Source organism: Bufo gargarizans, chromosome 2 (assembly GCF_014858855.1).
Source record: "Bufo gargarizans isolate SCDJY-AF-19 chromosome 2, ASM1485885v1, whole genome shotgun sequence".
Taxonomy (NCBI): Eukaryota; Metazoa; Chordata; class Amphibia; order Anura; family Bufonidae; genus Bufo; species Bufo gargarizans.
In genome coordinates, this window is record NC_058081.1 from 700,167,916 (window position 1) to 700,182,493 (window position 14,578).

The window sequence follows — 14,578 nt, forward strand, 5'->3', positions numbered from 1 at the left end:
TTTCTTTTCTTTGAGGAGAGCCTTTATTTCTGGGTTAATCCAAGGCTTATTATTAGAAAAACACTGTTGTCGAGGTCCTCCCCATGAGGAGCACAGAGCTCATCCCACACAGTGCAGCTGAAACAGTCCCTCAGAGTGTCTTTAGTCTCCTCAGACCATCCTCTCACTGTGTGCCTCACAGCTGGTTCTCTGCATACAAGGAGTCTGTACACAGGCTGAAAATAAACCAGATTGTGGTCTGAGCCCCCCAGGGGAGGGAGAGGCAAGGAGCTGTATGCCTGTTTAGTTTTAGCATACAGTAGGTCCAGCGTTCTATTGTCTCTGGTGTGGCAGTTAACATACTGGGTGAATGGTGATATATATGGAAGTGATTACAATATCAGAGAAAAGGAGTAGTTTATCGGGGAAAATGGTACAATTGAAAGGAGGTTCTAGGACCCTACTGGGCCACCTGTAGCCTGGACACAAGATGAGATACAGCCTCTAGCCTGGATATAAGATGAGATACAGCCTCTGGCCCGGATACAAGATCAGATATGGCCTCTGGCCTGGATACAAGATGAGATACGGCCTCTGACCCGGACACAAGATAAGATACAACTAGAGATGAGAAAATAGAAGTTGATGAAGTGGAATTTGATCCGAATTTCAGGAAAGATTTGATTTGATTTTCCTCACGCTCGCATTTTTTCCTAAAATGGCTGCTGCACGTGTGAGGACATGGAGAAAGGAACTCTGGGAGTGTTCAGAAGGTGGGAGGATGATGGAAAAGTATTAATCAAAGATGTCTTTGTCAAACTCTGCAGAAACAAGAGATGGCTGAAAGAATTAATCATGGCAGTCTGGTTCGAATGGAGAAGATAAGGAAAGAGAACATCTACATCAGAGGAGACATCACTGGCTCTGTATTACCCTGTATGCTTTGTAGCGCCATTTTAGTTTCCAGCTCAGGTAGCAGAAAGGCTAGGTGCACCCCTAGGCATGCTATTGTGTTCCTATTAACCCTTTCTGCAGTTGGTGGTGCGAGCTGAGTGGTGCAGATTTAAGATCCGGATGGCTAATCCATATCAAAGTGTGCTTGCGTGATATTCCCTCGCCACAGCAGCAAAGTCCCTTGCCATAAACAGGCTGTTAATGTGGTGTTAGACCTTCTAAGATGGCTTGTCTCCTCACGAGTACCTGCAGTTGCCGGGTTTGGGGTGGCCCAAACGCTACTTTGGGTCCCTTGGACACCGTTGAGGTGTCACCACGTGTTGCTGCTCTTTGGAAGGGATGGTAAGGTGTGGTGCACCCCAATGGGAAATAAGTCCAGAGAGTCAGTAACCAGGGTGCTTCTTCACTGGAGAGATTCAGATGCAAAACAATACAGGCGAGTCAGAGGGCTGGCTTCCCCAGTCTCCCTTGCAGAAGAAGGGTTTGATGCTGAGGAAAGGCCTGAGCTAGCTGTCCCCCTCTCTCTCTCTCTCTCTCTCTCTCTTCAGAAGGCTGGCACCCTGGTCCAAGGTTGGTGATCCAGGGTCTGTGGCAGCTTATCCCCATCTCAGTGTCTTCTTATGATCACTCAGTAGTCTGGCAGAGTCTCCTCTTCCAAGCACTGGTCCCTAAATGCACCACACTAGGGGCTCTGACTGCTCTTCTTTTATATAGTTTTTGGCTAAACTAGAACTTTCTAGTGGGAGGGGTGGAGTGGATAAACTCAGCACAAAAAGATACATTGTAACTAGTGATGGCCTTGCGGTTCGCCCGGCGGTCGGTTCGCGGCGAACTTTGCTTGTTCGCGATTCGCACAACATGCGAACATATGGCGATATTCGCGCCCGCCATATTCTTTTACATTGTGAATAACTTTGACCCATGACACATCTATCAGGTGGTACAGGACAGCACATGGACCCACCCCCTACCTTATAAATAGACCCGATCTGGCCGCCATTTTACATTCAGTCTTTTGTCAGTGTAGGGAGAGGTTGCTGTGTGGAGCAGGGACAGACTGTTAGGGACAAAAACGCTATCAAATAGGTCCACAAAACTCCGTTTAAGGACTGGTATAGGTGTGCTATCGATAGGTGTGCAGTACAGAGGGGTGTAATACACTTATAATATACTTTCTAACATAGAAAGCATATTATAGTGGATTTGTATTGTGCAGGAATGGTGAGCGGTTCTGCAGCAATACTGCAGCTACACAGAGTGACAAACGCAATTAGAAAAAATAATTATAAACTGGTGTGATATACCAGTCGCCCCCCCCCCCCCCAAAAAACGCATAGAAACGGGTGTATACCAATAGTATACTTTTATATATAGTGCATTTGGGTACTGCAGCATTTGTGTGCTGTTTTGCTGCATCCCCTCTGCTACACGCAGTGACAAACGGTATTGGAAAAATAATTATAACTGGTGTGCGCGTACACGTAAATTATATTGATGATATTTTGCATTTAAAAAAATAATGAATGGAGATCGCAAATTCTAATAATACATCTGGTATGTCACTGTCCATGGTGTGGGACTATTTGCGCACTTCTTGTAATTATTTCTTGGCTGCAAATATGAGCTGAAGGTTTTTCAGGTTCGCCTGCCATTAAAATAATGGGACCGGACGCGAACATTTGATTGCGCTTTTGCAAACCGCCCCGGCAGATGCTCGTCCATCCATAATTGTAACACTTTCTGTCTTTCATAGACTTACATTAGAGCTCCAATGATACTTAATGGCAATGACACAGCAGTTTTTCCAGACAAAAACAAGTTTCCAGACATGACAACATAACTAAAACCAGACATTCAAAAGGTCAGTCTGTCTGGGTTTGGTGGTAAAAAAGTCTGGCTTTTTCCCTCCAAAACATGCTCTTCTTTAATTTCTATGGTAGCTGTGGAAAATTACCAGCTTCTCATTAAAAGTCCTAACAGTCTCTCAGTGCAAATGAACAGGATATATATCACAACATACATATAAAATGCAGTAACACAGTAAAAAACTGTATAAGTTAACGCTTTCAAGAGAAATAAAGTAAGAAGTTTTAACTTTGCATAGGGGACATAGGAAAATATCCACAAATGTCTAAACGTCAAAGTACCCCTGTTCCAGGGCACTACTTACTCTGGTGTCAAAATAGTTTTTTAGGCAGGTGAAGCCTCAGGGGCAAAGGTTCTCTGAGCTGGTGTCTTACATTTAGACCATTTTCTACGCTTAAAACAATTGTAGAAAATGATGAATAAAACGGGCCTGCTGGCCCTTCCCTGCCCGTACCCACAATTTTTGACCTTGTGTGAGCAGGGAGAAGTTGCAGATAGTGGTGCAACTAACCTCTGTGCCGTCATATGCGCCTAAAATATGCTTTTAAATTCTCTGTCCTGGGTTCTGTTTTCTAGAGTCACTTAGCAATTTATTAAACCAATGTGATGGTGATTGGACAGTGAGTTAATAATGGGGAAGTAGCATGAATAATAGAGTGTACAGCGCCCCTGTAAATAGATCAGGAAAAAAATGTACATTTTTTTTGGGCCACAGTACTCGCCATATATGCAACATTTCTAACAGAGGATAGTGAGAGGACATTGAAGTCCAGTGACAATTTGATCTCCTGCCATACAACAATACAGGAGAAGATGACCTCAATATTATCATGCTCTTACACCATAGCCTATAATACTCCATATACTGCCCCCTTTTAGACATGGGTGGATGGTGTGGACACAGTATACTGGGTCATGATACCACAGTGTGTATCCATGGACTAGAAGGGAGGTCAAGCCTCACTTCATAATTTTGAGATGATGCGGTGTCTCCTCCTGTAATATGGGTCATCCACCACACCCCCCACCAACCTCTTCCAGGGTCTCTGGACATTCAATCACTTGTATCCAGAGTACAGCAGATGGATGCTTGTAACTGCAGCTGTGACCAGGGATAAACGGGAAGGATTAACCCTTTTCGACACAAACACCATTACTCTCTGAAGTCATTAATTAATCATTTCTATGATTCTTGACGAGGTTGCGCTCACTGTGAATATCAGGATCAGTCAGTGAAAGTTATGAATCCAGGGGGCTGCTGGATAAGTTGGGTTCACTGTCCTGAGGGGCATATGGATGAGCCCTACATAGATCTCCCTCTCTGGTGTCTCTAGTATTATTGCAGTGTCCTGATGATGTCACTGCTGTACAAATCCAAGCGCGGGGAGGGGGGAACTAATCTCCAGTCAGAGGTTGGAAATTAAGTCGAGTATCCTATCTCTGACTCACACTAGTAACAAGCTGAGGATTGAAAGGTCCACAATTCAAACCACAGGTCCAGGGGCGAAAGAACCTCAAGTAAAGGTCCAGTCAAAAAACTAGGGCATAGTCTAGGAGTCCAGAAAATCAATGGTCTGGATCTACCAAGAGGATTCTATGGGCAGAAGCTGAGGTTAAGACCTTCAGGGGTTCACGGCGGAGGAGGTAAGAGGGTTCTGTGACTAGATGATATTAAGGTCTGTGAGGGGTAAGACAGGACATAATTACCTGTTGCTTGGTTGATGATGTGATGTTCTATAACTCCATCATTTGGTACCAGACTCAAAGTCATTGGGTTGGAAACATTGTCCATAGGCAGCTCCTGACAATGATGAACATTTTGTCCTGTAGTGACCAGCAATGATGGGTGGGGAAGATAATAAGACAACTACTAGAGGTGATTGTGGAGGATCTATCAGTGTGTCATGTATAATGAGTCCTACGTGATAAGAGCCATCCAGTGACCTCCATCTTCTCCTTACAGACCACAGCTTACGTCGCAAGGCCCGGCTGATGCAGAGTGCTGATCACTAGCTGGGATGGATGGACTTCCAATCCAGGTGAGGAGAGGGCAAGGATCCCTGGGGGTTGTCATCATCTGGGAGAACTAGCTACTTCTGGGTTCCCATATTCCCTTGACCTTTAAGGGGGATGGGCCTGGTGGTCCATCCCAGGTCATTAGCCAGCAAAATTTGTATAAGGGTTCTATAGTCACCGTACTTCTTGGATTATGTCCTTGCATGAGAATGCTGCTCTATTGCTCCTGCATAGGATGGGCCCCTAGGGTCCCCACTCCAATATCACATCCTTGTAAGTAGCAGTAAATAAAAATATATTTGTACCATGTTAGCCAGTGAATAGATGATTTAAAAATGAGATTCTTTAGTGCTTGTTTTTTTTTTGACATTTTCACAAATGTCGACCTATCCTCGGGATAGCTCATCCGTACTGTATTTTATTGTGGGGGTCTGACACCCAGGACCCAGGGGAGTAGCTATAGGGGTAGCAGAGGTAGCACCGGGCCCAGGAGCCTGAGGGGGCCCAAAGATCCTTGTGCCACATAAGAAGACACCAGTATTATAGAAAGTGCATACTGGTCAAGCTATACCTCTGGCTGGAGGGAAGGGGTTAGGTCAAGAATTTGGCATCAAGGGAGGGTGGTTGCTGTTTCAATTGTTGCCTCAGGCTATGTGCTTCCCTGCCACTGGCCACAAAGCACTGAGGGAAGGGGGGCCCCAGGCTGAACTCTTGCACCAGGGTCCATGAACCTTTAGCTATGCCCCTGCTGGGACCTCTGCCGATCAGCTATTTGAGGAAGCCACAGCGCTCACTGGAGTTCCGGTGAGTGCCATTGCCTCCTCACAGCTTACCAGGCACAGGGCCGTACATTGTATAGCGACTGTGCTTGCTGTTGCAGCTCTGCCCCATTCACTTTAATGGGACTGAGCTGCACCTAGGCCACGCGACCAATGAACATGATGTCACTGGCCTAGGCTAAGCTGTGAGAAGGCCTCAGCATTCCTGTGAGCCGCTCTGCCTTCTCGAACAGATAATTGGCAGGAGTCCCAGGTGTCGGAACCCCACCAATTTGAGCGCTAAGTTATAACACAGTATCTGAAGATTCACATATTTATACAGAATAGTAAAGTATATGAGACAAGTGAAGTAAAGCAGATCAGTGTGTAGAGGAGGAAACAGTTGCAACAGTAAATTGTTCTAGCAGTTATAGATAAGAAGTGGGAAAGTTTTATTGTCCTCTGATATATATCCAGTGCATGAATTTGAAGAAACCAGGAGGTCTGATAGGTGACACATTAATTTTTCCTGTCCTTCTTAAGTGTATATTAGACAGGCAGATATTCTGCCTGAAAATCGCTAAAGAGTGTTCCTATGAATGCTCGTTAGCGATCATCTGGCAGTCTAATACTGACTCTGATTGCCCGTTTGCAAACGCTTGTTCATCAGGTAATTCAGATCTTTCAGCGTGCTGTGTAATCACGATCTGACGCGCCCTGCATGGGGACGAGCGATGGCATAGCAGTCGCCCCTTCCCATGCCACGGAGGACATCGATGCATGTAATAACAGCAGGGTCCTCTGCTAGCTATCTTGCGTCTTCCAGGACGAAATGCTTCCCTCCCGACAATCGCTTACGCCTTTGGGTGTCTAATACACCCTTTAGATATGAGATTGCACAGAAACCAGACAAAATGTAAGGCTTTCCCATACATAATGACCAAGGTATAGAGTCCCAATACACATAAGGACTACAAGGATCAGGATACTTTACCTGCGCCATGCCAAATGTGGTCCACTTGATTATATGTATCAAATGTCCTACTGGGGGGGTCTATAGGTCAGTGAAACTGATCAAAAGCTTAGAATAAGGGTCCATTCACACGTCCGTAGTGTATTGCACTGCCTATTCTTGTCCGCAATTCCGGGGGCGCGCTCCAGAAATGCGGAGGCGGACAGCACACTGTGTGCTGTCCGCATCCATTCCTGTCCTATAGAGAATTAATGGGTCCGCACTTGTTCCGCAGAACAGGTGCGGACACGTTCACAGTCATGACCACAACATCGCAGACATGAAAGTCTTGAATCTTATTAAAAGGGAATTTGAAATTTAAGAAGAACAGATTTTCTGGGAGTACAAGCCTATGACGATCTTTGACACACTCCAGAAATGAATGTGTCGCTTGGATACATGTCCTTCTATGTCTCTTAAAGGGAACCTGTCACCAGTTTTATGGTGTCCTAACTAAGGGCAACATAAATAATTGACTGATTCTCTTAGCAAAATGCTGGATCACTTTCTTTAATTGACCCAGTCAATCTGCCAACATCTTGTATTGAAAAGCTCCAGCTCATAATGATGAGTCCTGAATATTCATGAGCTCCTGACTCTTCCCGCCCACCTGCTGCTGAGTGACAGTTTTTTTCCATATGAATCAGCAGCAGGTGGGCAGGGGAGTGGCTATAGCTCTGAATTAAAAAAACGCTGGACTCACTGACATCACGCTGGACTCAAATCAGCTCATTTAGCATGCGGCATCTTTGTGTGTATATTATGAGGTAACCATCTGTCACACGAGTAAGTGAATACATTAAGGTACTTTTTAGTAGTTAATGATTGTATATAATTAGTTCGATTATAATCAAATATCCACATGACAGGTTCCCTTTAAGGAACTCGCCTATCAGACGTCGTGTCTTCTTCCAATTCATGGACTGAATATATACCAGGGGACAAACTTTCCCACTCCTTATCTGCTAGAACAATTTACTGCTACGACTGTTTCCTCCTCCACTCATATTGATCTGCTTTACATGACTTTTCTCATCTACCTCACTATTGCTATGTTCTGTTGTGTATAAATACGTGAATCTTCAGATACTGTGTTATATCGTGCCTGAGGAAGAGACCTGAGTCATCTCGAAAACTTGGACTTTTGTCATCATCATTTCAGTTAGCCATTAAAAGGTATCAACCACTAAGGAATTGCAGTAAATGAAAAGACTGTATGTTTTCTGTTACCATAATGGTAACTTCTCACCGGTCTCCACAGAATAACTCACTGGATCTCCCCCTCTCTAGTAGCTATAGCCTGTAATATTATTACACTCCAGAAATACATCCAGGCCCCTCTTGAATTCTTTTGGTGAACTCACCATCACCACCTCCTCAGGCAGAGAGGTCCATAGTCTCACTGCTTTTACCGTAAAGAATCCTCTTCTATGTTTGTGTAGAAACCTTCTTTCCTCCAGACGCAGAGGATGTCCCCTCGTCACAGTCACAGTCCTGGGGATAAATAGATGATGGGAGAGATCTCTGTACTGACCCCTGATATATTTATACATAGGTAATTAGATCTCCCCTCAGTCGTCTTTTTTCTAAACGGAATAACCCTAGTTTTGATAATCTTTCAGGGTACTGTAGTCCCCCCATTCCAGTTATTACTTTAGTTGCCCTCCTCTGAACCCTCTCCAGCTCTGCTATGTCTGCCTTGTTCACAGGAGCCCAGAACTGTACAAAGTACTCCATGTGTGGTCTGACTAGTGATTTGTAAAGTGGCAGGACTATGTTCTCATCACCGGCATCTATGCCCCCCCCCCCCCCATTATCTTATTGGCCTTGGCAGCAGCTGCCTGACCCTGGTTTCTATAGTTAAAGTGTATTCAAGTTGTTTGAACAACCGGAATACCCCTTTAAGTTTACTGTCAACTAAACTTCCTAAATCGTTTTCCATGTCAGTGTTACCATTTGGTATGTACGGGTGACTTGCATTATTCCTTCCCATGTGCATAACCTTACCTTTGTCAGTGGTATACCTTCTGCACAGTATACCATACATCCCTATATTACCGGTCTAACCACAGTAGATTGTGCCATAGATTCTGCTCAGGGATAAACCTCAAACAACCAGCTTGGTCCCCCCAATTCTCGCTAGAGACACCCACTGTCTGCACCACAACATGGATTACATTTACACAGTTGATATTATGCTTTAAGCCAGCCGTCGGTGGTGTCAGGGTTAATTTTCAGCCTCATAAATCCTTGCAATGAACAAGGTTTGAGGATTACAGATTACACAGAAAATCCCCAGCGCTTCGTCGGACTGCCTCCAGGAGCACATGGTTGTGAGGGGCCAGGGTTGTCATTCTAGGATGGATGAGAGCGCAGCTGCCACAGGCTGTCACTATAGACAGCAGGGATCATAGTGTGACCTTTCACAAGGGAAGAGTGGCCATCAGCCTGCCGAGTTAGTGACTGCAGGTGTCATTGCTTTCCATGCTTAAGTGGAGGTCTGTGTTGCCAAGAGGTTGACTCCACTTTATCCCACACTCCTTTGTAGGCACCATGGTCCAGAAGTGTCTCATATCTGGGGCCTCGGGAGCAGCAATATAGAGAGAACTCCAGCTAGTGTAATGGCGCTGCATTAAACATGTGATTGTTACCCGTGGAGGGGCAGAGAGGTTATAACCAGTGATGAGGTCTATGGTAACCGCACCTCTCTCCTGCAGCCATCTAGAAGGAGAGGCCTCAGCCGGACCACTCCTGTCCACTTGAAGTGGACACACCTGGCACTGACCCTTTTCTTCTTGATCTCCATCACAATGACCGGCTGCTTCATCTGGCAGTATAAACTCCCCAAACAAGAGTCGGGTACGTATCCCATGTGTCCAACATTCTCAGGGTAACTGATGTGTCTTCCACACATGTCCACCACATATCCTCTGCACATGTCTCTTTGTATTCCACGTGCCCTCTCCTCGTGTACTCAAGTATTCTATGTGTCACATGTGTCCTCCCCACATATCCTCATGTACCCCATGTCCTCTACATACAGTATATCCCCTTGTACACTGCGTGTCCTTCTCACATGTCCCTGTTTACACCACGTGTCCTCGCGTATCCCTGTGTACATCCTATTTCCTCCTCATATGAACCTGGGTACACCATTTGTCCTCCTCACATGATTTTGTGTACACCACATGTCCTCCTCACATGTCTCTGTGTACCCCATAGATCTGCTATACATATACAGTAGACGTCACTGTACTTTCTTATTTTTGTGATTTCCAGCTCCAGTGGCGGAGACGACCATTCCAGACTTGGTGCAAATGTGCCCACGATTCCCAGATCCGGTGCCTTTAGACCACCCGGTACCAGTTCTGAAGGAAGCTCTGGAGAAGGTCAGTCCTAATCCCCGTGTACATGAGGTCTGGACCAGCACCAACAAAAACATTGTTCCACCCCTTCCCAACTTCATTATTAAAGGGATTCTGTCACCTCTTTTTAGCCTATAGAGCTGCGGACATGCACGGCTAGATCGCCGCTAGCATGTCCGCAATATACTTGTCCAATATCTCTGTGTGGTTTTATTGAGTGTAAAAACTGATTATATATATATGTATTACGGCGATCTGACTTCGTGAGCAAGGAGGAGATTCGTGGATACAGGCGGTGCTGGGCTTCTTCACAGCGGGGCGCGGCTGGGCTCCAGAACGGTTAGTGCAGCCCCTTGGGCTCCTTACCAGGCTGATTTACATATATATATATAAAATAATTTTTTACACTCAATAAAACCACACAGAAATATAGGACAGGTATATTGTGGACATACTAGCGGCAATCTAGCCGTGTATGTCCGCATCTCTATAGGGTAAAAAGAGGTGACAGAATACTTTTAATTTCTAAATCTTTTAACAGGTGGACAAGTTCCTCAGGAGTAAGATCCGCACGCCTGGACTCCCTGCCATGTCCTCCATAGTGACGTATAATGACACGGTACTGTGGACTGGGAACTTTGGTAAGAAGAATGGATCTAACCCTTCCTCAACTGTTCCCAATGAGTACACCATATATCGGTGAGTGGTCCACACAGGCGATGTCAGCCCCAATAAACACAATCACGTTATATCTCCTCTCATAGACCCTGCACGTCCCCTTCACATCGTCTCCTCAGACATACCCCTTCATACATCCCATCATCTCATATATTCTCCAGCACATCAAACCTCACACTCATTCCTATCTCATATGCCCTGAAGGTGTATCCCCCACGCACATCCCCATCCTATACATCTCACCCCTTCATGTGTTCGTCCATCATACGCATCCCCTTACAAATGTCTCCTCATACATCCTCCAACACACATTACCTCACATGCATCCCCATCTCATACATTCCACTCCTTTATTGACACCTGCCCCTTCACATGTATCCCCATCTCATACATTGCATTCCTTTATTGACACTTGTCCCTTCACATGCAACCCCATCCCATACATTCCACCTTACACATCGTCCCAAACAGGGGAGGAATAAGATCTTAAAGTGGTTCTGGAAAAAAACTACAAGTGGGTCCAATGCTGTAGGTGGGTCCAAACTGACAGAAGCTGGGGCAACACAAGTTGATGGCTCCAATCCAAGTTGGCAGAGTAATACCATAATGCAGAACAGAATACTATCCCAAAGAACCAAATACCCCAGTGCAGCACAAAATCCCCATTGACTTGTATGCCCCGATCTCATATGTCTCCCCCCTACAGATCCCCAGGTTTGATTCCCATCTGGCACATCCTACCTCCCCATGCATCCCACACACCTACAAGTGTTCCCCATCTGATACGTCTCCTTCATACATCTACTCCTTTCACATGCATCTCCATCTCATACATCCGACCTCATACATTCCCCAACAAATCCCTGCTCACACACACCTCCATCTTATACTTATTGTCACGAACCAGTGGGTGTGAACCCACTGTGCCACTTGTCCTACCTCCTCTATGGGCGTTGTCTAAGTGAACCTCTCAATCTTCACAGTACCCCTGATGGTGGGGATAGACTTTCCCGAGGGGAACACCAGGTCACTACCTCTTGAGGAGGATTGGCACATGAGGGAGCTGGCCCAGGTGGACCAGGAGGTACCTGGGCAAGGTAACAGAGGTACAGATGTAGTCTTAACCAGGAGCAACAGTGCAGGACCGAAGGATGAGGCAGAGGTGAAGTCAAACAAGCAATAGGTCAGGGTAGGTGGCACAAGTACAGGTCAGGCAGTCTGGATCGGCAACAGGAGAGTCAAGGCAAGCAGGCAGGGACTAAACAAGCACAAGTCAGGAGCACAAGCAGATATCAGGAACCTTAACAGGACACAAGGACCTTGACACTGAGGCATCTGAGAAGGGGTTTGAGCCACTTATATATGTGCAGGAGAGCTAGGATTGGTAAGCGAGGTCATATGATCCAACCCATAAAGCATAGGAAGTGACGCACACCAGCCCTTAAGGAAATGCTGCAGGAAACAAGCAGCAAGCATGCTGTGGCCAGGGCTGAAAGGAAACACTGACAGCAGATCACCGCTGAACATGGCGCCCGGGACTGCGGCGGTAATCAGGGGGAACAGCAGCACACAGCAGCCGCTGTTACACTCATACTTCTCCATTTTACACATCCCACCTTTAGACACAACCTCACCAACTCATCCATCACCTCACACATACCCAAGCTCATACTTATCTATCACATACATCCCATCCCTCACTTGTATCTCCATCTTATAATGTACATCACCTCCAAGACATTCCTGCTCACAGGCATCCCTTATCTCTCGTATTCCCCATCTCACACACCCCCATCATCTTCCTCAAATGTCTCTCCTTCACACCTATCACCCCTTCACATGCGTCCACATCTCAAACATTCCCACTCCCACACATCTCCATCACCTACACTTTCATCTCCTACATCCCCTCACATGTCTCCTTTTCATAACTCCTCACTCATCCTTATCTCATATACCCACCCATCTCACATTTCCTCCCCATAGGTGCGGGACATAACAATTGCAACTTGGCACTCTGGGTCATTACACAATCACCAGGATACAATAGGGTTTAATAGGGCGTTTTCAGTTAGGCACAAGGACAGGGAGTCCCTACCATTTGGGGGCGTCCCTGGGCTGAGGAAAATATAGGGTATTATAGGGATTGGCCATTCCTCCCCTGGCTCACACCTGGATTCACGATCATACTAAGTGAATTTTTATTCATGACATACTGTATTTTTAGTTTTTTGGTTTTGGTATCCTTTTTTTTGTTGACCTACTTTTTGAGAACCATCATTCAGGAATATTTTAAAAATTATCTTAATAAAGGTGTTAATTCTAGGGTTCATGCCCAGTATTAATTAACTTCCCAACATAACCACAGGCATGCTATACTGTCCTTATTAACTCCTTCTACAGTTCCCGGGCAGGAGCTTACACATGTAGGTCTTCACCCTTGCTCTGCTAGACTCATAAACGACTAACTAGTCAGGGGACGGACCAAGTCCATCACCCTGGTAACCGAAATAGTCTGCCAATTCGTTAACCATTTGGTTGCCTTATACATTGCTTTTGAGTACATTAACATAACAAATCACAACATTTAGCGCAACAACATTACATGAACTCTTTGGCAATAATTAACCCTTTGCAGTAAACCTACTGGGGTATCACACATGCATTCTCCATCTGATACATCCTTCTCACGTCTACCATTCATAGGATCACCCTTAAACACATTCCAAACTCCTACATCCCCCCTGCACATCATTCATCTCATACACAACCCCACAAATCTAATCCTCACAATTGCCCCCCCCCCACCACTTTCACAATATGCACTATTTTGTTTCTAAGTTTACAAGACTCCATAAAACATCAGGTTATTGCTTGATGAGCAGCATTATGAAGTGATCTGCTGACCCACACCTCAGCAAGGAAAGGGTTAACTGGACCCCCGCAGCTCTGACGTGTTTATCCTTTCATTGCACCCCCAGGATTGCCAGCATCTCCAAGCTGTTCCCTTCCCTCATGTTGTACAAGTTATGGGAAGAAGGAGAATTGAACTCGCTGGACGACCCCCTGGAGCGATACGTAACCAACTTCTCCATCAAGAACCCCCTGGGCAGAGGGCGCCACATGGAACATAAATACATGGCAGATGGATTGGCTTTTATAGAGAAAGGGGCACAGCCTGCAAAAGCTACAGCAGTGACATTGCGCAGGATGGCGAGCCAGCTATCAGGTAGCGGACAGTCAGATGTAGCATGCAGGATGAGACCTTTACCTAGGTCAGATTTTGAGGTTTTTATTCTGTATTTTATAGGTCTCCCACGGCGGCTGCGGTCTACAAATCTTCTCTGGAAAGGAACCACCCAAGAGGCCATTGAGCTTCTCCGTGATGACGTATTAGTGGCTGATCCTGGTACCCGGTAGGTGCGATCAGTTATATGGTTGCAGCAGCTGTTACATCACTACTATTAAAACCGTCTCCAGGTTTTTGTAGGCACCATGTCTGTCACTTCCTCTTGGACCCCTCTCACTGACATGACATTAATGCTTTTAGCTATACGCCTGAACAACCACACCTTCTTGTCAGTGTCTACTGGCATCTGCCAAGACTGATGACATCACTCAGGCCCCTTAGCAGTGCAGTGACATCCATCAGTTTTAGCCAGACATGCAAAGGAGCACGTTAGCTGCTTGTGCCATCTGTTAGGTGTAGTATAAAGCCAGAATTACCCAGTTTTGGTACCAGTTGTAAACCTCTGCCAGATGACATAATGCCACACAGATCACCTGTAAGTAGAATTATTCTCGAAATGCTGATTCATCATGAGAAGCCACCATGATTCTAGTCACAAGCATTGTTCTTTCAATTTAGGTGTCATTATAGTAACCTGGCGTTTTCCTTGCTTGCCCATGTTTTGGCTGAACACACTTCTGAAGGTGAATACCAGCGTTGG

General features: G+C 45.7%; 1 protein-coding gene across 1 annotated transcript in view; it reads left to right on the forward strand.

Moving 5' to 3' along the window:
• Positions 1–4,310: 4,310 nt before the first annotated feature.
• The window catches only part of LACTBL1 (lactamase beta like 1), a 32,360-nt gene continuing 22,092 nt past the window's right edge, over positions 4,311–14,578 (forward strand). The window contains exons 1-8 of the mRNA XM_044277704.1: positions 4,311–4,443; positions 4,763–4,838; positions 9,303–9,444; positions 9,865–9,974; positions 10,492–10,649; positions 13,610–13,857; positions 13,939–14,044; positions 14,497–14,573. Of these exons, the coding sequence (XP_044133639.1) occupies positions 4,818–4,838; positions 9,303–9,444; positions 9,865–9,974; positions 10,492–10,649; positions 13,610–13,857; positions 13,939–14,044; positions 14,497–14,573 (862 nt within the window). The 5' untranslated portion in view covers positions 4,311–4,443; positions 4,763–4,817. The remainder of the gene's footprint in view (positions 4,444–4,762; positions 4,839–9,302; positions 9,445–9,864; positions 9,975–10,491; positions 10,650–13,609; positions 13,858–13,938; positions 14,045–14,496; positions 14,574–14,578) is intronic.